The sequence below is a fragment of the Halichoerus grypus genome, chromosome 10 (assembly GCF_964656455.1).
Source record: "Halichoerus grypus chromosome 10, mHalGry1.hap1.1, whole genome shotgun sequence".
Classification (NCBI taxonomy): domain Eukaryota; kingdom Metazoa; phylum Chordata; class Mammalia; order Carnivora; family Phocidae; genus Halichoerus; species Halichoerus grypus.
The window spans coordinates 106,020,790-106,047,124 of NC_135721.1; the positions used below are offsets into that span (position 1 = coordinate 106,020,790).

At 40.6% G+C, this 26,335-nt stretch overlaps 1 protein-coding gene across 1 annotated transcript in view; it reads left to right on the forward strand.

Moving 5' to 3' along the window:
- Positions 1-26,335, forward strand: part of HAO1 (hydroxyacid oxidase 1) — a 48,923-nt gene that overhangs the window by 3,061 nt on the left and 19,527 nt on the right. The window contains exons 2-4 of the mRNA XM_036122367.2: positions 3,632-3,783; positions 17,558-17,813; positions 25,993-26,168. Of these exons, the coding sequence (XP_035978260.1) occupies positions 3,632-3,783; positions 17,558-17,813; positions 25,993-26,168 (584 nt within the window). The remainder of the gene's footprint in view (positions 1-3,631; positions 3,784-17,557; positions 17,814-25,992; positions 26,169-26,335) is intronic.

Genomic DNA, 26,335 nt, shown 5'->3' on the forward strand with positions numbered 1-26,335 from the left:
CCAGGGTCCTGGGATCAAGCCCCGCATCGGGCTCCCTGCTCCACGGGAAGCCTGCTTCTCCCTCTCCCACTCCCCCTGCTTGTGTTCCCTCTCTGGCTGTCTTTCTCTCTGTCAAATAAATAAAACCTTTAAAAAAAAAAAATATTTGAGAAGCAGTCTAAACTCACCTGCGGCATTTTAAGTATTCTCCTCATAGGTGTAAACGCCACAAGATGGTTTCCATGACAGCTGAGTAGAGTAAGCTGCTTTTTGCTCTTGCGTTATGCAAAGTAGCTAACTGCCTCTTCTTTTTGAAGATTCATGTGGAAAAAGGTCTCACATCCCAGCTCTGTTCTGTCCTCCTCCTCCTCCTATCCTCTTCTTTGTCCTCCCTTTCTCCTCTGCTTCCTCTTTCTATCTTGGACCTCAGAGCTGTGGCTTCTTCATCCAGACAAGTGTTGGCAAATCTATACACGCACGTGCACACACACACACACACACACACAAGCACAACTATACACCTTGTCAGGAGGGTCACAGGCCTTCCAAAACCCATTTACACACCAAGGCATTCAAAAACTGGCTTGACTATTTAAATATGCTTGCTATGCAGTGTTTTCTTCAGACTTAGATCCCTTCCCTCCTTACTCCTTTACCGCAATACCTCAGAGGTTGAGAGTGATCCAATTAAATGTTTTCAAGATCTCACGATATTAAGAATGAAAGGTAAAAAATGAGATTACAAAAATTGTGCTATTTTATATATTTGATATATGTATTTACATATATTTCATTTGATGTAAATGCTTAGAGTAAAAAATTAATGTGGAGAAATTGGGATGCAATAAGATCGTCTTACAGGACTTATGAAACATTAATTCACTGTGTTCAGTTGATGGGATTCAGTAACAGCACATGACTTTAAAGCTGGGTGTTCAGTGTCTTCCTTCAAATAGAGTAACCCATCATGGAGAGTGTGGACATCACCAGATTTTTTTGTAAAATTAAATGTGAGACTTTTGTTGGATGTGAGTGGGTCAAAAGCCCTAAGAAAGGATCGCCCCTTCTACCCCACTTCCATTGCTCAGGCATCTTATTTTCCATCCTTTGAAAGAGGTTTATTATTCAATTGGTTGAATTGTTTTGCCGATCTTCATATCTTTTTTCCAAAGTGGAGGTCCTATAAGAGCACAGTCCAAGGTTATAGTCGGCTGCGATTTTATGTAAGATTGTGGAAAAAATCATTTAAATTGGGGGTGGGGTTAGGTGGGATTTGGAAAGCTATTAGAATTACCTGACAAGGTTAGTTGTAATGGCTCTTCAGAAAATATCAAAATGTGGAGAACTTTTTGGAGAGCCCACACTTTCCACTCCATTGTTCTTACCTAATTTTGTGTGAAAATTGCATTTCGTGCACTGGTTGGTGAGTCTCTGTAGTGTCACCCTCAGAACAGAAAGTAGTGTTGGGGGGGCGGAGAACACACAGTTATTAAAGGGACTGCGCCACCACGTGGACAAGCGTAAAGCTACTGCTTGGAGATAGAAGGACTGAGCCTTGCCTTCTATGTAGGAACTGAACATTAAACAATGTCCTTTCTCTCTCTCTCTCTCTCTCTCTTTCTCACACACACACACACACACACAGCCGATGCCCTGCAGCTCTGTGTGTGCCCTTTGTAAAAGCGCTCATTGTTTCCTCAGCTCTAAGTAAATATTAATGCCTTCCAAGGCCAGCCTGCCAACGGCTATTAAAACCTTTTTCTCTCATTCTAATAATACACTTAGAGATGATTGGTAATAAAAACTCTCTTCAAGGCTTCTGCCTCCTCCACCCCAAAATGGAGATCAAAGAAGCATGTTGTCAGGGTCAGTCCAAAAGAAAAGACTTCCAGCAGCAAGGCACATGGTGTGGCAAAAAATAATGACAATTATGATGTTCAAAGGAATTACAGAGAAATCGCACAATAAAACTTCTTTATTATGCATTTCAAGGGCTGGATGTATTTACTTTATTATGTGAAGAAGGGTTAGATTACAGACCCAAAGCCACAGGAAGGCAGAATTTCTTCATCCACTACAGGAAGTCGGTTGCAGTTAAGACTTTGGAGGTTCGATTTATTTTGGTTACTCCAATTCTAAATCACACTTCGCTATATTAACTAAAAATCTCAATTTCTCTGGAAGCAGAGCTCAATCTAGGTAATGAAAGCTGAGGGCTGGTTAGGTATGTATGTGGGTCTTATACACATGTTTATTGTCTTAGTGCTCATTAGAAATAGGGCTGTATTTCCTTCCCTTCTAATCAGTGACTAATGAGAGAAATAATCCTGAACCAATAGGACATAGAAATTTTGCTAAGAGGGAAGAAAACTTGTTCTCCTGTAAACTTTACTCTTAAAATTTTGGTTCTTGGTTTATTGATCATTTTCATTGCAACACGAAAGAATTTCAGGAAGAGTCATTTAAGATCATGTTCAGGAGTCAAAAATTCTTCAAGCCAAAACTCCAGTTTCTGCCAAATAACTTTTTTGAGGAAAATGCTCAATTAAACTAAAAAAAATTATCTCCCCTCATCACCATACTTCAATGAATACTGACTTCAGTTTAAGGATTTCCAAGAAACCACATTATAATTTTTTTTTTTTTTAAAGATTTTATTTATTTATTTGACAGAGAGAGACACAGCGAGAGAGGGAACACAAGCAGGGGGAGTGGGAGAGGGAGAAGCAGGCTTCCCGTGGAGCAGGGAGCCTGATGCGGGGCTCGATCCCAGGACCCTGGGATCATGACCTGAGCCGAAGGCAGACGCTTAACGACTGAGCCACCCAGGCGCCCCAACCACATTATAATTTTAAAAGTAATTACCTAAGGAATTACTGTCGACTTCCAATTACTGTCTGTTATGTATATATATATAAAAAGACAAACTGGACATAGTATATCTGCCTTCCATGTTTTTGTATACCATCTTCAGAATGACTTGGAGGAAGTGAAATGAAAGCTATGTTCACACAAAAACATTTAAGTGAGTGTTTATAGTGGCTTTATTCATAATTGCTTCAAACTGGAAATGTTACAAATGTCTCTTAGCTGGGGAATGGGCAAACAGACTGGGGGACCTCTGTACAGCGGAATACTATGCATCCACCAAGAGGAACCGATGATGGACGAATTGGCTACATGGGTGAATCTCAAAAGCACTATGCTTTCAGTGAAAGAAGCCAGACTCAAAATGCTACATTATATATGATTCCTTTTGTATATTCTTGTGAAGTAAAAGTATATGGACAGAAAAAGTATCAGCGGTGGTTAGGGGATTGGTTTCACTGCAAAAGGAAATGGGGACATTTTTCAAGATGGTGATCTGTTCTGGACTGTCTTGGCACTTACACAACCACATGCGTGTGTCAAATCCTACCATATGTTAATTACACCTCACTAAGAACAATAACTTGTGAAATCTGTTATTCTCTTATGGCTAACTTGCCATCTTCACAAACATTAAAAATGCCCCTTTTCTTTAACCTTGTAAAATAATTTGCCAAATGGGAGAAATAAAAGGATATTTTCTCTTTCTAACTAAAATGAAATGTCAAAGCTTTGGTGATGATTTTAGAATTCTAAAACTTTTTTTTTTTTTTTTAAATTCTAGATGGAAGCTATATCCACGGATGCTCCGGAATGTTGCCGAAGTAGACCTGTCGACTTCCATTTTGGGGCAGAGGGTCAGCATGCCAATATGCGCTGGGGCTACTGCCATGCAGTGCATGGCTCATGAGGATGGGGAGCTTGCAACCGTGCGAGGTAAGAAGAGAGTCTCACCCAAAGGGACAGAACAGGACTAACATTTAGTGACTTCTTTCTCTGTATGCATCAAGCAAACACTTCCCTGGATATTTTTACACTCACAAAAATTAAGCTCATTGACGCTGCCGTCCAAATACCTGTTCTTGCACATTCTGCTCCTCTAGGACTCTGAGCAAGATACTCTTGGTGCCTCAGTTTTATCAGCTATAAAGTGGGGATAAAAAGAGTACCCATCTCCGAGTTACTGCCAGGATTAAATGAGCTCACACATATAAAGTGCTTAAAATAGTGCCTTGCACAGAGTGGTGGTTCAATAGCTTTTAGTTATATTATGTGTATTAATATCCACATTTCAGAAAATGGAGGTCTGAGAAATTGACTCCCCCATGGTCATACAGCTTGGTAGTGGCCGAAATGGGATTCAACTTCGTAGCTACCTGATTTCAAAGCCCTTCCTGCTTCCCCAAACCACTTGATTCTCTCAAGGAAACAGCAGATGCAGAGACCCGGTTGGTTGAGTTTTCTGTCATGGTTTGGGACCACTATTCTGTTTTACGAATGGGTTATATTCCCAATAGAGTATTTCTGCCTTAGGAGAGAGAGATGAGAAATTCAAGTATGATGTAAAGAAATTCCTCATTAGGGCTAATTTATTAACTTCCCAGTCCCCTAGCAACTACGAACATTTGAAGGTATGCACAGTGAGAAATCTCCCCACCCTGCTTCAGAAACTCATATAAAAGTTGGTAATGAATTCTATCTGACTTCTTTTGATGCTAAGCAGGGAAGGAAATTCAGGCCCAAAGAGCAGGAACTAAATACTATTTTAAAGCATTTTAGTTCAAAGTATCACAGATCTTAAGGATTTACTTCCCTTCTTGAAATGTCTGCCACAGAATTCTGCCAGGGATATCAGCATGACCCAGTGGTTGTGCTGGACAGACTTAGGTTGGAGTCTAGAACTTTTTTAATTCTAGGACCACACACAGAGAAGTGGTCTTGGGGCCCCAGCCATTTGTCTGTGGTAATCCTGAAATATGGGCAGGGAGAAGGGGAAAAGAAGAAGGAAACCAGTATCTTTCCATTTACAGTTGGGGTGAGAGAGGCCTTCCCAAGCATTCCATAGATAACAACCATTAAAACAAAAGCCAACAAATCAACACAAACCCCAGAAACTTCCATGCTGTCAAAGTTCTATAAAAATTGAAAAAACAAGTGGCAAACAAAACAAATTGAAAAATTATGAGGCTGCAAAGTGTTAAGGACCTTTCCGTGTGAAGAGCCCTTATACTTGAATAACGAAGTAACATCTAACCCCAAAGAGATGAAAAGATGTAAGTGGAAAAAGACAAATAGAAAATTCATAAATGGACACCTGAAAACGGCCAATAGACATATGAAAAGTATTCATTTTCCCTAGCTGTCAAATAAATGTTAAGTTATAACTATACATTTTATTTTCTGAATATCAAGTTATTATTTTCAGATTATACAGTGTGTGGAGGGTGGAAGGAAAATGTGCATTTTCATATACCGATAGGAAGACCGTAAAGTGGAATCGTATCTCTAGAAAATCATTTGACAATTGTTAACCAAAGCTTTGAGGGTGTGAATTCTCAAAATGGGGTGCACTTTTTATTTGCCCCTCAGGGTCCCAAAAATCTCTTCCACATATTAAAAAACTGCTTTCAGAAAAATACACTCTGTTCACACTTTGATGGGAGTGAAAGTCACCCTTTTTACTTTGCTGAAGATATTTTTGTTTTAAGCTTTATGCAGGAACCTCAAAAATGGCTCTGAGGGTCAGACTGGTAACATAAATATCCAAAGAGGGATGAAGTTAGGAAAACAACAATGCAGGCTCAGTGGTGAGACGGTCGTGGTGGAGATTGCAGGTTCCGCGGAAGGGGGCAGCCGCATTTCAGCGCTAGCTAACTGCAGCCCCGAGGGAATGAGGATGTGGGGTTGCCAAATCTTCCAACATTTCAAGAGAAGCCAGAAACCTTGATTTTTATGTGTAATCTCCTGGTTTTTAAATGTTGGCAAATAAATCAAAAATTCTCTAAAACACTGTTTGGGGCAACAATGTGTGGGCCAAAGCAAATACTTTTGTGGGCTACAAGTGTCCCCGGGGCTGTCAGGCTGGGACACCTGATTTATGTGGAAATTCACCACTAACTAGTTTCACTTCTGTGGCAGGTCATTTTCACTCTCTAGGAGGATTACGTTTCCTCACTGATAAGTCAGCCGCTTAAGCAAGATCAGAGGTTTACTTACCATGCCCTAAGGAGGTCAGGATTGTTCCCCAGGGCTCTCAGGGAAGCTAGGTGTGTCCCTGAGCACAGAGCTACTCCTGTTGCATGCTGGGGTTCGGCAGGACAGACAGGACAGTTCTTTAAAGAAAGAGTTCTGCTAACAAAGGCAAGAACAAAGACCAAATCTCCACAATGAGAAAACGTTGGAAACCAAAACCAGAAAATTTCCAACAGGAAGATGATCTTTACCATTTTTTTTCAGGGTATAAATAAATGATTTTGTCCCCATTTAAGATTCCAATTAAATAGAGAAACCATTCAAGGTAGACAACTGCCCTTCTGAGATCCCACCCCTTTCCTCTACCCCCTGCCTTCCATGCCAGTCCTGGAGAGTGTAGATGCTGGAATGAACATTTGTATGCTTTTGATTTTCATTTCTCATAGCTGCATGCTTGGGATAGAGGAAAACAAGAAGACATTTTTATTTCTGGATCTTGCTGAAAACACAAATAGATGTTTATGCCACACAAATTAACTTTCATGAAAAATGATGATAGCCAACATTTATTTGGCAATCAATGTGTGTCAGGCAATTTACATTTATTAACTTATCTATGTCTTACCCATCTTGAAACGTGAATCCAAAGCCCTAAGGATCTTTTTCCAACTCCTTGCTTGTGGAAACTGAGGCTTGCAGAAGATAAATACCTTGTTCTGGGTTATTAATTACTTGTGCAATGCTGCTTATAAGGTCCTGGTCAGTAACTGATATTTCCAAGTATCATTAACTGCAGCAAGAACCCTAAGGCAAATTCTATGTTATAGTCTTGGAATATTAACTGCAAACATTCTATGCTTTTATAGTTTTATCCCTTTAGTTTTGAGAGGATGGAATAAGCCACAGAATATGAAACTCATTAGGAAATATGGGCCTTGAGCAAAATTCAGGAGCATAAATAAAGGGGTTTGAATTTTAAACAAAAATTGAAACTCCTAAAAGGATGCCTGGGTGGCTCAGTCGGTTAAGCATCTGACTCTTGGTTTCAGATCAGTTCATGATCTCGGGGTCATGGGATTGAGCCCCCCATCGAGCCCCATGTTGGGCTCTGTGCTCAGCAGGGAGTCTGCTTGAGATTCTCTCTCCCTCCCCTATTGCCCCTCCCCCCCCTTGCGCTCTCTTTTTCTCTAAAATAAACGAATCTTAAAAAAATAAAATAAAAAAATAAAAACAACTCCTAAAAGTCTTTTAAGATGGAAGGAAACTGGGGTCCTGGGTGGCTCAGTCGTTTAAGCATCTGCCTTTGGCTCAGGTCATGATCTCAGGGTCTTGGGATCGAGCCCCACATCAGGCTCCCTGCTCAGCGGGGAGTCTGCTTCTCCCTTTGTTTCTCCTCCCCGCTCATGCTCTCTCTCTCTTGCAAGAATGAATAAATAAAATCTTAAAAAAAAAAAAGATGGAAGGCAACTAACTGAGAAACACTGAGTGGAGAGCAGTTTGCCATGTACTATGTTATGAATAAGAAGACATTTATTGTACTAGATGATTTAGTTAACATTTTAATAATTGACAACTGTTATAATAGCTACGGAGCCATATAAATGCCTTTACTTATAATGGCACATCCATTTGAAACTCTATTAGATTGTTTTTTTATTTATGTTTTATTCTTATGAGCTTCAGGGATGACTACAGAATCATGTCTACAAATACTCAGCGTGGTGAAGGAAATATCAATGATAAGCATGAACCCCAGTGCCATATAAAGCAGGTAGCATCCTTAGGTGAAATTTCCATCTCGCAATAGAAGTAAAGCATCGCTGACTTCTCAAAGAACAAACAAAATGCTTATTATACCACAGAGGCTTTTAGGACATTATCATGGAAATCTCTCTGGTGTTAGGCACTGCGGCTGTAATGAAATTTTATTTCAGCCTCCATGGAACTACATGAGCTCTTTTGCTTCATTTAAACATGAGGAATCAAGAGGAAAGAGAAGAGACTAAGTGTTAATTCATCCGTTTGCTTCTGACTGTTATGTGCGCAAGCGCCACACGAGGGAGTGCCGGGACCTCAAATAGAGAAAAATTAAAACCCACCTAACGCGTTCCAGGAATGCTCAGCGTATTAGCAAATTCTTAGTAAACTGTCAAAAAAAAAAAAAAAAAAAAGATTTTAAAAGAAATTCCTGCCCCTGGATGCAATTAGAGGCTACCACACAGGATTTGATGGGCCATAAAACCATTAAATCTAAACACTTTCTTTTTGAGCCTAAAAGGCCAGAACATTCCAAAGTGAAGTTTTGGGACTCGGCTGACTTGACCACCTATTAAGGTGCAGGTGGAACAGACTGCAGAGTAACACAAAGAGCCTTACAGACCCCATAGAACTGAATTAGGGTGTAGGTGAGAGCTTTAGCTGTTGAATTTTCTGGATTTTCCAAGATTAAGTGATCGACTTTAACATTGAGTGAAAGACCATTCAGCAAGAAAAATTGTCATTTCCTTTGCTCCAGACCCAAATGATGTATTTCTGAAAGCTTTATTGATTTATATATTTATGTGTTGTACTAGGTGACCGAGTAGATATACATTTCAGCATACCTATGAGGAAAATATCCCCATTATTCTCAATTTTACCTAAATCCAGGAAAAGCATGAGATTTGCCTTAAATGAAACTTTTATTTTTTCTGAAATGAGTGCCTTTTATGCACCAGATGCTGGACTTTACATTCCTGTCATTAATCCTTACAATAGACCTGTGAGGTAATTATCGTTTATCATTCTCCTCATTTGACAATGGAGGACAAGGACGCCCTTGACCAAAGTCTAGGGCTGGTACATGATCAAGATGGGGTGTGAACCAAGATCTGTTTCACTCTGGAGTCTGATCCAGTTATTTGTCTTCATCCCATTATTTTATCCATTTTCACTGAAAAGAAACAAAGCTAAGGAGGAATAAGAAGAAAGGACAGTTTGCTAAAACTTTGTCCAAATTACATCATTAAACATTTGGAAAGGAATACCTCTTGGTTTCATTGTAGTAAAAAAGAATCAATTCTTTTATTTTCGTCTTTATTTTCAACCTATTTCAGCTCAACTTTATGTTTTGGACGTTCTTTTCCAGCAGTTCAAATTCAGTGGACCCTCTCTTTCTGCATACACAACTCACATACAGTACATATACATAGACACACACACACACACACACATATATATACACACACACATACACATATATTAAAGGATTATGGACCTTCTTTGTATATATGCAGAGATATATATAAAAATGGGTCACTTATATCTAAAAATTTTCCAAAAAATGATAGATTCAGTGTTGAAATCACTTCACACTAAGACAAACTTCATCAATCAAAAACAGCTAGTAAAAAATCAGACTCTTACTACATTGAAGCCCAACATCAAATGGTCCGATTTCTAGTATCTCACACCAGAATTTAAGCTCTTGGGCAGCTATCTTGAGAGCTTGAGATCGCTTCTTCTCAAATGATCGGTGTGCCTGATGACATTAAAGCATGACAGCAAGAAGTCAGAGGCTCCCTGGTGCGTCCTGACACTGAGGTTGTTATACTTTGGGAGGTTGATTGAGGTCAAGGGCAGGCTTGATCTTCCTCGAACCCATCATAAAAGACATCTCACTATGGTGTGGTCTCCATGCGATCTGCCAGGTATGCCAGGATCTGACAACTTAATAAAATGACAGAATAATAACCTGGGGATCATTACAGTAAAGCTGATATTTTAGTCTAACGCAGAGTTCTGCCCCAGAAACAAAGTGGATGCAAGAAAGGGAGAACACAGATGTCATTGGGACTAACTGTTTCTTGCATATCTTTCCATACAATCAAAAATAGCTCTGCAAGTGAGTGACCCTGTGATCCCTCAAGGTTAAACTGCTCCTGATTCAGACAGTGGACCATCTCGAAAGCACTAGAAAGATGAACTCTGGTTTCCTGGTCTTTCTTGGAAGTGTTGAAATTGCTTTGGTTCTCTAAATCATAAATTAAGATTTGTTTGACCGCTTCTAAGTATTTCACGCAGAATTGTAGTGGAAATTTCACAACATTATTTTTCTAAGTAATCACAAGAGTGATTTTAGCCATGCAGACCATGATATTCACCGCCTCTTTAATAAGCCTGTAAATGGCAGTTCCTGTGTGAAGAAAGGATGATACAGCCAGTGGACGTTAGGGTGCACATTTATGCAAACACTTTAGTGGGTCAGACGCTGAGTTTCGAACCACACAACTGCTTGGTACTTTGTCATTGCATATTTTCCCCATTGCACAATGACTTCCTGTGCAGAGGACAGAATGCATTTTCTCAACAAAATTTTCACAAGACAGCACAGCTGTCTTGGTGACTAAGTTTTGCAGGAGTTTTTTAATCAAAGGCACCTATAAATAACTTTAGACACTTTCATCATGCCTGCCCCCTTTTCCTTTAAACACACAATTTTGGAGACTTAACTCACCTTTCCCATAAAGGAGAACTATTTTCAAGGAAATAATTTGGGCCCAAAGTAGCACATTGCTTAATCGTTCTGCTCTAATCTGGGAATATGATTTGACCCACACGAATTAATGCTTCAAATAATAGACATTTACTCCCACTGATAACTACGGGTTTATATTTTCCTCTGTTGTGGTGGTGATGGTGGTAGCTGTGGATGAATATCATTCTCAGATGTATTATCATTCCCCTCCTTGTCAAGCCTGGCATGATAAACTTCAGTTTTATTTGGTGATTCGACATCTTATTTATATGTGTGAGAGTGTTGGACTGGACATTAAACATTTGGAAGCTACTTCATAATCGGTAAATTGCGCTGCCTCAGCTTTGAGAAACTTCTCTCTCCCTCATCTTCTGCCATTTTATTTTTATTTTGCTGTTTATTTTTGCTTCTAACCTAAACTCTAGGAAGCTGGGCAAATTCTAGATAAGCAAGGTTATAAAATACGTCTGCTAACGGTGAAATGTGCCGGGGGCTGTTACTATAATGCGATTTAATTCCTTGACTTCACAACTAGCAAGAATTGATACAGAAGAAAATGTGGCACATTTACCTGTGCCCTCCTCGAAGGGACACCAGTGCAGAGGACAGACAGAGGCATCGGCAGGAGGTGACTGGCAATTGGCAAGCTGGGAGCCAGTCAGTCCCCACCTTACTGCCCCTGGTCAATTTGCTATAAGGTCCTGGTTTTCTGGGTGCCTGGGTGGCTCAGTCGTTAAGCGTCTGCCTTCGGCTCAGGTCATGATCCCAGGGTCCTGGGATCGAAACCCGCATTGGGCTCCCTGCTCAGCGGGAAGCCTGCTTCTCCCTCTCCCACTCCCCCTGCTTGTGTTCCCTCTCTCGCTGTCTCTCTCTCTGTCAAATAAATAAATAAATAAATAAATAAATAAAAAATCTTAAAAAAAAAAAAGAGAGAAATGTTTTCATTAAGGCTTGATGGAAAACGAGACCCTGCCAACATCTAGAGGCACGATTGCCTTTCTTAGCCATAGGGGGCGTTCTGCCATTTCCTGCTGTTTTGCAAACCTATTTACCTGTTCTAGCCCAGCTGAATCATTGTGCATTGGAGTTTAGGATTTATATTGACTCCAGAGGTGGTTGCATTTATATCTAAGATGAGTTGATGTAAATCTCAGTGGTTGATTACAGTTTCCATAGTGTAGAAAATTGAGTTAACTCTACTGAATGGCAGTTTGGGGAGGCAGAACTACATTTAATCTGATGGCAGATTATTGTAGACCCTTGTAGCATTTCCCCACCCTAGCGCATGTGATTTAACTCTAATAAAAAACTTTGTCGTGGGTGCGTCCCAGGATAACTTGGATTCTGTTAAACAGAATGCACCAATATTTTCCAGTAACCCATAGCCCGTTCTGGGGTGTGTGGGAAGGGCAGGATTGTGGGTGATAGTAAACAATGATATTAAACTCATTTATATCCATATTATTATACTTACAGTTTATTGCAAATAAAGTAGAGAAACAAAAAAAATGTAGTGAGAATTAAAAAATTTTTATCCCAGATATTATTGTTGATGGCTGATAAGAAAATGCAGTCAGTCCCTCAGATCTACTCAGATCTACTCTGCAGACCCTCCTTGGAAATCTGCAGACAGATAAGGGGTAGAGGTGGGGGGTGGGGAAAGGCATGTTTTTGTCGCACCTCTTAGATTATTTGCTGTTGTCTTGTCCCTGGCTTTCCAAAGGAATGTGTACCCCGGGAACGTAGGGATTCTCTGCTTTGATATTCTCTTCCTATATCAGCCCTATCACAGAGTTCCTTGGCCTGGAGAAGGTTCTGCTCTCTTTTGAGAGCTTTCTTGCTTAAGGTAGTGAGCATTTGACGCTATCTCTGCAAAGAGGAATGGGTATGTTGATCAAAACCAACGCAGGGAAAGGCTGGGTGTGTAGAAGATTATGAGCAATGATAAGAAACCCAGGTCCTTGGCAAAATTCTAAATTTCTAAGGCTATCTAGGACTTCTTTTTCCAAATGGTGTTAGGCATTCTCTCACTTAACCCTTTACAGTTACATGGCTTCAGAGTTTACGCAGAAAATGTTCACAAACCTTGCCTCAGTGGACTGTCCAGCAATGCCATGATGGGGACAAGAAGGCAGCTGTGGTTATAGATATTTTGCAGATGAAATGTGCCTCACGGATGGCAAGGCTGGGGCAGGCGCTCAGGCCTTCTGACTCAACCCATTATATCGTGTTGTCTATTCAAGAGATATGTATTATCACCTAGGTCATTTCTAGGGCTTTATCTTCAATGCTTTAATGTCCACAACCTTACTCATGTCTCTTTTAGTGAAAGGTGCGTGCATGTATCTCATATGCATTTTTTATAGCAATGGCAATAATGTATTACTAGTGTCCCTAAATAAAGAAGAGAAAAAAAAATCTGAATACATCTAGAGCATTAAAAGTTTAGATTTTTTTTTTTTTTTTAAGATTATTTATTTATTTATTTGAGACAGAGAGAGAGAGAGAGAGAGCGCATGCAGAGGGAGAGGGAGAAGCAGACTCCCCACTGAGCAAGGAGCCCAATGCGGGGCTCGATCCCAGGACCCTGGGAACATGACCTGAGCCGAAGACAGACACTTAACCAACTGAGCCACCCTGGGCACCTCTTAGGTGTTTATTCTTGAAAATATATCTTAGGGATGATAAAAGAAGGAGGGAGTGGAAATAAGGAAATAGAATTGTGAGATGTCGTATGGGATCAGTGTTTACTTGATGGTGTATCTTCCTGGATACTTTATCTTTAGGATAAGCTGACTATAATGAAAGCCAAGATTTTTAGAATTGGATCAACATTAGGGGCAAGAGCCCGGTCTTGTCTTTGCTACCTCAGATGTGATCTCCATTTTGCTAGGAGCTGTGGAAAAGCAGCATGCACCGGAGTCTTACGTCATACCATGCAAGTGCACCGCTGTCCCTTTAAAATGAAATCTGAGAGTTGCTGCTTTTGAAAGCCAGAGGTCAGTTTCATTGTGGAAAATGAATAGGGAGAGAAAATGGACTTCAGAAACATTTGTGCTTTCAAGCACTGGACTAGGATAACTCTACTTAGACTTTCTTAACGAAGTCTGACTATGCCAAGTCATTTATAAAATCAAGCCTGCAATTTTTGTCCCTAGAAGAGTAATGTGAGCTAGAAGGGAATTACGTTTATTTCTCAGGCAAAAATGACATTTGAAATATTTAGCAACCAGTACAACAAAGCCCTTTAACCGATTAGAACAGATGCTCAGAGGCTCATTTCTAGTGCTCTAACAGCATCCCGAATGCCCCCAGCTCTGCCAGGCATTGACCTTTAAATTTCTGGAATGTACATGTGGGGGAGGGGGGTCCAGGGATTCCATGAGGAGAGAAGGGAGTGATGCCACATTGAAGGGACTCAGAAAGGAGAGTCATTTACTTCAGAGCCATGGTTATTTACCAGTTGGAATGGAAGTGCTTCAGTGTTTTAACAGGCAAATTTGTGATTGTCTCTCGGAATGGTCCTTGCAAAATCCCAGGGTCCCTCATCTCATTTTCACATAAAGCTGTGTTGAAAACCATGGATGTAATTCATCAGTAATTTGCCTTTATCACGGCACATAATCACAAGTGAGTGGGGATCACAGTGGTCAGGAATATACGTTCCAAGGAACATGAAGCCTTCTAAGTTTTGCTCCTGTTCTCTCCTGAGAGTAATATCTTAGCCTCAACTCATAAAATGTCAGCACAGACTCTGATATTCTTCTTGCATCTAGGAGACTCTCTTGGAGTAAATTCATTAAATCACCAAACATTTACTAAATGCCTACAACTGGAAGCATTGGTAACTTAGGCTTTTGAGGATCCTTGACTCAAAATTTCAGCCCCATATGATTTAATCATTGAAGAATAAACCTTGAGCACCAGTAACATCAGGAGTCATTAGTACCAGAGCCAGGAGACTCAGGAAATAGATGCCATCGGCTGGCCTTGCTTTTCTCTGGACATGCCTACCCAGGAGAAGTGGGCAAAATGTTTGTGAAAGTTGACACCTCCTGCAAGAGTGATAGCTTAAGGATCTTAATGGTCTTTGTAGAGTGTCTGTAAGTGTTTTTTATGAACACAAGGAGATCTTTCTTTTTTAAGATTTTATTTATTTATTTGACAGAGAGAGACACAGTGAGAGAGGGAACACAAGCAGGGGGAGTGGGAGAGGGAGAAGCAGGCTTCCTGCGGAGCAAGGAGCCCGATGTGGGGCTCGATCCCAGGACCCTGGGATCATGACCTGAGCCGAAGGCAGACGTTTAACGACTGAGCCACCCAGGCACCCCTACAAGGAGATCTTTTTGAGGATTTTTGATCCTTATTGACAGAACAGCTGCTCATCTACATGATGGATGCCTTTGTGTAAACTACAAAAAGATGTCCCATCACTTGATGGTCCTCTTAGCTGAACTCCGTTGTGTAGCCACACCCTGCCCAGGCGGCACGTAGCACGTCCCACCCACAGGGTCCCAGTTTCCTTGCCTTCCCAGAGCTATTGGCACGGGGGCATCCTTGAGGGATGTTGCAAACCTATTCCCTTTGGGTGCCATGGCCCCAAAAGATTAAGGGAGTGCATTTATCTATGCTTGATACCAGGGAGTCTTGTGGGCATCTGAGCATTCTAGAAAGATTGTTGCCTTGGAGGAATGGTCAGACATGCTGGGTTCTCATCCCACTCAGCTCTCCATTTCTGTGGGACCTTAGTTAGGTCACATCCTCTTCGGGACATATTTTCGTTACGATAAATTGTTGGTTAAGGAATCCTGACCTGATCAATGTCCCCTGGTATTCCTTCCAAACAGCAGTAGATGACCTGGAGTTGTTTTCCATGTTTATAAGTCTTAATGAAAATCAGACAATGGTCTAGATGTTCATATGTGTTATTACTTAATAAAATGTGGTTTTTTAGACACTATTTTGTAATTCACGAGTCTCTTGAGAGAATTTCTCAAAGGCCCACTCGGAGGGGACAGATTAGCAACCTGTGGACAAGATCATCCCCAGTTTAGGTCTTCTCTATCTGAACTGTCACCTGAACAACAGGGATGAAAAACACCTTCAAATGCATAGGAATAGAAACATTTATCAAAAACAAAATCCATTTTATTGCCATGTGAACTTAGAGAATTACTACCAAATGATACTGCTACTATTTAAATTTCAAAGTGTGGTACAAGGGACAGGCAGCATCAGCACCCCTGGGAACTAGGTGGAAAGGCAAATTTTCAGGTCATATCTCAGACCCACTGAATCAGAAATTCTGGGAGGATGTCTGCACACTGTGTTTTCAAAAGTGCTCCAGGGGGATCTGGCTGTCCCTTAAAGTCTGAGAAGCAAGGAAGCATTTTAGCTTCTCAAAGTAGTGTCTTGAATAACACATCGCTATATTCTCAGCATCACTTGATGAGTGTCACTTGGACAACTGTTTTTACTGCCATTTGATATATGTCAGGCAACAGCTAAGTTGAATGACTCAGGGTCATTTAGTCAGTTTTATATATTTATTATTGTCTCTTGCCATATTTGGAATTTGGCATATAAACATTACATCAGTTTCTCCTCCACTAAAGCCGACCCCAGTTTTATGGCCTTTTACCTATTTTTGGTGAAAAGCCTATCACCCATGTTCTTTCAAGTTCTCTAAGACAATGCGTGGGTGAATCTAATTTATTACTTATTTTTCACTTTCACTGCGCTCATTTTTTGATATCTTGCTCAAAAGATTGTGAGGGAACAGCTGTCTACTTGGGGTATCTAGCATATGTATTTTATAAAATTTAAAAATACAACAGAAATGGTAGAATACACCTTGAACAAAATTTTTAAAGATAAAATTTTAGAAGTTAAAAAGGAAGAAAAAAATTTAACTCACCCATAATTCTCCGACCTATCATTAGCAATCAGTTTAGGGTTATATACCAATAAGCACATTTGTACAAATGTGGCATTATGTTGTATGTGTCATTTTGTAGACTTTTTTGTTTTTTTTAATATATCTTGAAAATCTTTGTTTGTCCACAAATAATAATATTCTTTTATAACTGTAATAATTGGAAGCAGAATATGTACATATATGGAGAGGGAGAGAGAGAGAGAAAGAGAGGTGAGGGTGGGGGGATTGATTTGGGGAACTGGCTCATGCAGTTGTGGAGACTGGCAAGTCCATAATCTAAAGAGTAGGGGTGCCTGGGTGGCTCAGTCGGTTGGGCGTCTGCCTTCGGCTCCGACATGATCCCAGGGTCCTGGGATCGAATACCGCGTTAGGATCTCTGCTCAGTAGGGAGCCTGCTTCTCCCTCTGTCTGCTGCTCCCCCTGCTTGTGCTCTCTCTCTCTCTGACAAATAAACAAATTAAATCTTAAAAAAAAATCTAAAGGGTAAGCTGGCAGGTTGGAGACCTAGGGAAGAGTTGATGTGGTTTGAGTCTGAAGGCAATCTGCTAACGGAACCCTCAGGGAAGGCCTTCAGTTGGTCAGATGAGTCCTATTCACATTGCAAAAAGCAATCTACCTTACTCAAAATCTACTTATTTAAATGTTAATCTCCTTTGAAGAATACCTTCACAGCAACATCCAGTGTATTCAAGCAAATTCTGGGAACCATCACCTAGCCAAGTTGATGCACAAAATTAACCATCACAAAAATATTACCTTTAACGGGTGTGTATCTTTCATTTTGTGTATGAACTACAGTGTATGCAATCCCCTAAGGTTGGAGATTCAGGTTGTTCCCAATTTTTTCATCCTTACACACAGCACATCTTTGGCTATTTGACTCACTTTTGTCTCTAAGATCAAGTCAGAGTGTAGAAAGGAATGCATATTTATAACTTTTTCAAGAATTGACTACTTATTGCCTGATTGCCCTTGTAGATGTCTCTACCCCTTGAACCACAACCTGAAGGCTTTGGAGTAGGGAAAATGCCAGGCTCGCCTTTATCTTCTCCTTCCTTCCTCAGCCTGCAGGTCCCTGGGAACTGGAATGATGCTGAGTTCATGGTCCACCTCCTCCATTGAAGAAGTGGCAGAGGCCAGTCCCGAGACACTACGATGGCTGCAACTATACATCTACAAGGACCGTGAGATCACTAAGCAACTAGTGCAACGTGCTGAGCGAAAGGGCTACAAGGCCATATTTTTGACGGTGGACACTCCTTACCTGGGGAACCGCTTTGACGATGTGCGTAATAGGTTCAAGCTACCACCTCAACTCAGGTAACCATGGGTCTCTGATCACCTGGGCCCCTGAGCTCTTCTTCTAATTCTCTTCACTCTTGTCGTGTACCAGCTCCGAAGGTTATTTTCCCCCCAGTTTCCACATGGGTGCCATGGGGAATTAGATTCTTCACAAAACATTGGTCTGGAAGTGTGATTGGCAGGGACCTTGTTTAGGAATAATAGGCTCTGGGTTCTAGAGGTAAGTGCATTTCTTTGTTGAAATCGAAGAGCCACCTATTAGTTTTATTTTTAATTGTATTTGGAACAACTGTGTCTAGGAAGAATAGAGACAAAAGAAGCCACATGTTTGATCCCCTATCTTCTTCTTTCAGCAATATTCCTCTTTCATTGTGGTTCATCCATGGGTCAAGATTCATTCATTCACTCATTCACTCACTTACCTTAGCGTATCTAGTAATCAAAATGGAACTGTGATGGTTTTATCAGGTCATTCAGCCTGTCCATTAGCAAGGAACTATCCTTTTCCCTGTAATATTTTAGGACTAGAATCATCTTGTGTCAAAGCTAGGAACTCAGGAAGTTTACTGAGAAAGACCCTCACCTCCCTATTTTTCCCCCTTTGTTTTTGCCTTCCCCCAGTTACCCCCAAAATCTGCTCTTGAGTTTTTCATGCCAGTATGTTACTAATAGCTTTCAGGGATAAAACTATCTGAATAAGAATCAAAATCTTAGTTTTAGTGAAGGACATTTTGATGATGGGATTTCAAAGCATCCATCAGAGTATGTGAAATGATAAAGGATGCTTTCCTTGGATCCTGGACCTCATTTTACAATGGGCCATTGCTTACTCTATCTATATGTGAAAAGATCCAAATCCAAAAGATTTCAAAAGCAAATCAGCATTCCATATAAGGACAAGAAGATTGTTAGAAGATAGGAATTCCATGTATATTATAGAGTGACATGTATCTCAACCACCACATAAGTCCATATACAGTCTTATATGAGTGTCATAGAACTATTATATAGCTCTGCTGTGTATACACCTACTTGAGTATAAACTATTGTGCATAAAATCTTGCCATTGAACCATATGTAAATTAGTTGTGTGAGGCTATCTCTGTGATTCTTCCAGGTGGGTTCAGGATATTATTTGTGTATGTGGTACCTTCAATAACCCAATGACAAAAGAGAGAATGCTGTCTTGACAGAGTTGTCAATAACCTTGTTCCATGTATCCCAGACACTGGGTTACCCAAACACCCTGTCTTTCTCAGAGAACAGAAACAAAAACAAAAGTCCTGACATATTCCTACTTCTTGCCAAATTCATCCAAAGTAGATGGCTTCAAATTTCCCTAATATGAAATCTGTATTCACCTTATTTCTCTATTTTGGTTACCTTATTTATTAGACTTTCTAAAATAATTAGTTTCACACTATTTAGGCTTCTGACAGGAAACATTCCTCATGATTTCCCTTTGGACATTTGAAAGAGAATTTGCTATTCCTTTTTCTCCTCCTCTCATTACTACGACTCTGGACAACAACAATAACAAAGAATACAGTAGGGTTTTTTGTGGCTTAAGAAGCACTTTCTTGTTCTGGATAACAAACTGTGTTTCACAGTGGTATCTACTCAGATAGGGGAGATGACACAGGTCATCTGTGCCAGGTCACTCAGTCAGGAGCTGGAAGGTTGATCTGCTTTTTTCCCCTTTTCCTTTGCTCCTGGGCTCCAGCCCAGATGACGAGAAGGACCAGTAGGGAGACAAAGGCCCTTTTCAGCTGTCGATGTGCTCACGAGTGGCCCTGACTCCCCAGCTTGTCACATCTCCCATCTGAAGATGATCAAATAATGAGCAACATACCCAGGTTACAGGGAACACAGGAAACACCCCACGGCCTGGTGTCCCGGGCCCCTGGAGCACACATTGTCCTTGTTTGTCCTCATGGGCTTCAGGGCAGGCCAGTGCCCTCTGGTCCCCTCCTCAGCAGCCCACATTCAGCAGCCGAAGGCAGAGCGCACTAATGGGAGGCCCAGGCTTCCGCTTGAGGCCACATACAACCAAAAAGCTCATCTGTTACAGCCTGATATGAAATCAGGTTTTTTTCCGCAACTGACCTGACTCATAGAAGGTGAAGCCGGGCTTTTCAGAAGTGAGGTTTGGCAGGCGGGAGAGGCAGGAAATCCAGAGAAGAATGAGTCTGTAAAGCAGTGGCTCCTTCCAGGCCTAGCTACTTCCTCTGCCTGGAAAGAGGGGAGTTGGGGAGAGGGGGGAAAAGCGGGGCGGGGGAGGGTCCTGACTCTCGGCATCGGGGACCAGCCAGAGTTCAGGAGTGTGGTAGTCTCTGCTTGGTCTATATGCAAAACACATGTATGTGTGTATTATGAATGGCACAGAGGTTCCTGAAACTGAGGGGGAGTAAGGGAAATTCTCATCTGCTCTTGGAAGAAGCAAGGAGTGAGGCCAGTTCCCTAGACTTATTTCCTCAGGCTTTGAGGCAGGGGCCTTTTTCCTCTCTCTCTACCCCATGGAGATTGTTCATTTACCCTGGGTAAAGACTTGGGTCTTTCGTGGAGCACCAGGGCAGTTGAAAGGGAAGAAAAGGCATTTCCAATCATTGACTAAGATCAAAGTAAATCATGACACCAAAAACTATTTGCGTGCCTATAGCCCTATAGCCCTGAAATGATTCATTAATCATGACAGCCAGAACAGATCACACAGAAAAATATCAGACGGCCATTGTCTTCCCAGAGTTCTGGTGATAAAAGTGGCCTGTGGGGCTTTCTGTGAGCAGGACCCCGTTATTTCTCTATCCTTACCACCTGGCACCCTCACCTCCATCCACTCTTCCCAGCTGCACGGGCTACCCTAGGCTCCTTTCAACATGCCAGGCTTGCTGGTGCCTGAAAGCCTCAGAACTGACTCCTCCCTCTGCCTTTTACGTCTTTCCTCCAATCCATGCACAACTGACTTCCTCCCTTCCTTTAGGCTTTGACTTCAAGGATGGATCTACGTGTATTTCTAGGGGGAAACCGAAATAAAAATAAGTAGTAGAGATCAGAATAGAGATACAATATGTATGGGGACCCTGGGCAGGGGTTTCGGGGAGAGAGAGATTTGTGAAGAAGAACTGGGTACGTGGGCCAACAGCCTCTAAATTGTTTGGTTTAGGAAAACATTCACAATATAATTGTGTTAAACGAAATAGCGACCTCCCAAAGACATTCATGTCCTAATCCCCGGAACCTATGAATATGTTATTTTATGTGGCAAAATGGACTTTGCATGTGATTAAGTTAAGGGCCTTGAGATGGGGCGATTATCCTGGATTATCCCAGTAGGCTTAACGTAATTAAAAGGGTCCTTAGACGAGGGAAGCAGGAGTGTCAAGAGTCAGAGGAGATAATGATGCTGGAAGCAGAAGTTGGAGGGATATCATCAGCAGTCAGGGCATGTAGGTCTCTACAAGCTGGAAAAGGCAAGGAAATGGATTTTTCCCTAGAGCCTCTGGAAGGAAAACAGTCCTATCAACACCTTGAGTTTAGTCCAGGGAGATACATTTTGGACTTTTGACCTCCAGAACTGTAGTATAATAAATCTGTGTCATTTTAAAGCCCTCATCTGTGTCATTTTAAAGGTTGTGGTCATTTGTTATAGCAGGAACAGGAAACAAATATGGTAACAATGCTCCGCTAATTTCCTCTACAAGGTAGCTTCTCAGTGAGGGCTGGTCTGATTATGATACTTAAACTTTCAAGTTCAGCCTCTACTGGCTCACATCCTTTTATTCTGCTCTACTTTTTTCCTTTATTTTATATAGCACTTATGTTCTAACATGCTCCATAAGTTATTTATTATGTTTATTGTTTATTTGCTGTCTCCCCTTGCTAGAATGTCAACCCTAGGTGGCCAGGTATTTTTGATTGTTTTACTTAATGGTATATCCTAAACATCTAAAACACTGGCACATGGTAGGTGCTCAAGAAGTGATGTTGAATCAGTAGATAAAAATGTACCAGATCACGTGAGATTTACCCAGTAAAACATGACTACTAAAATGTTAAACAAGATTTTGAGCTCAAACTTAAAATCCATGCCCTGACCATTTCTTCTAACAGCCCAGAACATTGAGGAAGAAATTAGCAGGGCTATGTTCTCAATGTAAGTGTTTTCTAATCAGCATTAAAGGCTGGTGGCCCACGCACCAATTTCTGTATGTATTATGAATCTCTCTCTCTCTCCTCCTTTCTCGTATTGTGTTGATATCATGGGCTCTACTGGTTATTGTTTTATATTTTGTTTCCCATTATGGAGACACATAGCTTTGTCTTTAATGTCGTATCATCAATACTTATAGTAAATAAAATATATTTCTCAATAATATTCATTATCATTAGTGTTACTATTGGTTATTCAATGATGTTTCACTTTCTTTAGTAGTTGTTACTATTCTTATGATGCTAACTTACTAAAAGCTAAAATAATTTCTATATTAGATTAAAAAGTATATTTGGGGGCCATTCAGGGCACAATGAGGTCCTTACAAGGCCGGTTCTTTTCCTTGCCTTTGGGTTATTAAACAGCTTGGGATTTGGAGCATTAAGTCCCAAGTCATTGTGTTATTATTTTGATGTGGCTCTTTTCCTTCCTCAAGAAATGGAATACTTTGGTTATCAGCAGCCACTTTAAGGGTTTTTGTGCATGTGTCATAATTCGAATAAAAATAGTATTCATGGGGGTTTCCTTCAGAAGCACTGGTAAAACACTCCATCGTGGGTCTCTGTCAAGATATCTGAAAACTTTCTCTTGGCTTCTGGCTTTGAACGACGTTTTAGAGTAACAACAAGGCTTCATTGTGCACTGAAATTTCTGTAAGGCAACATTCATTCAAGTGTTGATCTGCATTTCACCATCCAAGAATAACAACAGTTATTTATATAATTTTATCCATGTTTCTGTTTTTTCCTATCCATTTCACCCTTCCACCCCGCCCCTGCTGAAACACTGTAGCTTGTTTGGGATGGGGGTGGGGTGCCATGCAGAGTATATACACATACAGATGTTTTTCTTCTTTGCCCCCCTGGTCTTGCTATAGGATAGACAGACTGAACCTTTTTCTTATTAACAATATTATTTAAAAGTTTGGTATTTAATATCACTTAAAACCATTTCTAGGTAATGGAATAGGTAATAAAGATATGTTTATTGACCAAAAGCGTACCTTAATTCAAATTAAGACGACCACAGAATACCAAAGGCTGTGATAAAATGTACAAGCCTAAACGGTTTGATAAAAAGAAATGCCCAAATATTTCAGCTAAAATCTGAACTGAAGCTAACAAATAGATGGGGACCAGTATGACTTTCATGAAGTTAGAATTTTCTTAGAATTATCTTTAATGGCCACCCGAGTCAATGAAACTATAGGACAAATTGTTCGATCCTTATTTTTTTTTAAAGAATTTATTTATTTGACAGAGAGAGAGACAGCGAGAGAGGGAACACAAGCAGGGGGAGTGGGAGAGAGAGAAGCAGGCTTCCCGCTGAGCAGGGAGCCCGATGCGGGGCTCGACCCCAGGACCCCGGGATCCTGACCCTAGCTGAAGGCAGACGCTTAACGACTGAGCCACCAGGCATCCCTTCAATACTTATTGAGAAAACTTTGCCAATGGCTTGAATAGAATTTGGTGGGATGTGAATGGTCATGCCCTTATGGTAATATATGCCCCTTGAGGTACACAACCAGCTGTGTCAGCTGAAAGTATACTAAAAACATTAAATCTAGTTTGTATTAAAGTAAGTCTTTAAAAAATTAAAAATAGTGTGCCTATGTACTTCCAGGTTTATATAAGAATTGTTATAGTCATTACTCCAAAATCCTTTATACGTTCAATGACAGAGCTAGTAGAAGCAAAGAAAGACCTATGACTAAACCAGAGATTAATATACAGCTGTACTTTTACCCAAGTTGGAGATTGGCTAGCAGAGTAATTTATAATGTGCAGAAAAGCAAGGTGAATCCAGGTCACTGTCATTATTCAAAGACAGCATTTCAGAGAAACGAAGTTTGCAATTGGATTTGCTTCTGTAGGCAGCTAAGTCACAGGGCTGATGCCATTGCGTATCCAGATGGTCATCTATCCAGTTAGTGATCAGAGGTGCAAGCAGAAAACACTTTGTTTTTAGTTCAGGGAACTGCCAAAATCTAGTCAAGATATCAGGATATTAAGCCAAGAGAAAAGATTTCAGATGTAGAGTAAGCCAGTAGCAGAATCTTACAAGTAAGTTAGAGAAATCCTGGTCTAAGTTGGGTCAACAAAATTAGACACAGGAAAGGCAGCAACTCAATGGGGTTGTGTCTCAGTTTGGGTTCCCCTAGGAGGAAATTGTGAGCCAGTGATTTAAAGGCAAGCAGTTCCTTTGGAAGATGAAGGGGATACTGGTAGAGGAGTGAGGAAGTGGTGCAAGGAAGGAAGGCAGCAAACAATGGGCATGTTACCAAGACAGCTCCAACTGCAGGCAACTGAACCTTAAATCTGATGGGAAATTCTGGAGAGGAGGTATAACCTATCTCAGAGTTAGCCCTCATAGAGGTGAGGGAGCTGGGGTATTTATATGCCAACATCCTTGACACTTCAAGTCTGTTGTGTGGGTGGTTACTCAGACTTCAGGAGCAGGAGAAAGTCACATGTATTAGATTTGCCAGAGAAACAGAACCAATAGGGTATACACACACACACACACACACACACACACACACACACACACACACAGATTTGGAAGGATTGCTTCTGCAATTATGGAGTCTGAGAAGTCCCACAATCTGCTGTCTATAAGTGGAGTCCCAGGAAATTCAGTGGTGTAGTTCTAGTCTAAAGCCTAAGGCCTGAGAAGCAGGGGAGCCAATGGTGTAAGTCCCAGTCTGAGTCTGAAGGCCCAGGAACCAGGGGATGATAGTGTAAGTCTTGGTCTAAATCTGAAGGCTTGACAACCAGTAGGTTCAATGTCCAAGGTCAGGAGATGATGGATGTCCCAGCTCAAGCACAGAGAACAAATTTGTCCTTCCTCCACTTTCTTGTTGTATTCAGGACTTGAACAGATTGGATGATGCCCACCCACATCAATGAGGCCTATCATCTTTAGTCTACGATTTAATCTCATCCAGAAACATCCTCACAGACACACCTAGAAATAATGTTTTACTGACTATCTAGGCATCCTTTAGTCCAATCAAGTTGGCACACAAATTAACGGTCATATCACAGGCAAAGAAATGAAGATCTTAGTAATTGGATAGCTCAAGCCCTGGCCAGGATTGTCTGAAAGATTGGGAAGTTTGAGTCAGCAGGCAGACAGCCTCAGAGAAAACAACCTAAATGGTGGAGGGAAAAGCAAGAGCTGACAACTCATCTGCTGGGAAACACTTCCCACTTCTCCCTGTGCCCACCACCACCACCACCATAACAGTAGGGCAGGAGAAAGCATCTACAGTCACAGCAGACAGAAGGTATTAACTGATGTTACTGCAGTTCCAATCTCCTCTAGAATTTTGTATAAGGACATTGGAAAGTTTCCTGAAGTCAAAAGCAATCGCCAAGGTGCAACTGAGATCTGAGCAGAGAGAATGTAATTAAGAGTCCAGAGACCCAGGTTGGAGCCCAAACGCTGATTTCATTTGTGGGAACATCTTACTCTGCACTTCTGTTTTTATTTTCTATATAAAATGGGAATCATAAAGTATCAATTTTATTTTCTAAAAGTTTTCTTAAAAATTTTGATAATATTCGTTTATGAAAGTCCTTTGTAAATTGTAATGTACCAAACAAATGTCCATTGTTATAATTAATATGCATTGTTGGCTGAAAATAGCATCAAATCTGTTGTCTATATTCATAAACTGGCTTAAAAAGGTAGAGATATTGGAACTTGCCCATATGTTTTTCCTTGAAACTGTTTTATTTTATATAAACATAGCCTAAGATGCACAATAAACTTTAAGTGACCAATTAAGTCCACTTGATTGTCACATTTAGCCTGGACTCTTACACCAGAACATAGGAAATATGCATGCAACCAACCTATAGATGGTTGAGGAACATCTAATTGATTTGAAAAGGGTGACATTTCATTTTTCACTGAATGAGTCATTGTAAAATTATCTCTAACTTTGAGAAGTTTCTCATTTTATGTATCTCTTTATTTCAGAATGAAAAATTTTGAAACCAATGATTTAGCATTTTCTCCTAAGGAAAATTTTGGAGACAACAGTGGACTTGCTACATATGTAAATAAATTAATAGACCCATCTATCAACTGGGAGGATATTAAATGGCTGAGGGGGCTCACATCACTGCCAATTGTTGCAAAAGGCATTTTGAGAGGTTTGTGTATTTCTCATACTGATCTTATGATTCTTTGTAGATACAATCATGATATGTTTAAGAGAAAATAATCAGGAAAAGTTAACATGGAACTCTAAGGAGACATTCCATCTCTCAATTCTCCCTATTGATGTTAGTGAGTAAATATTTCTTCATTCTTAGGTAAT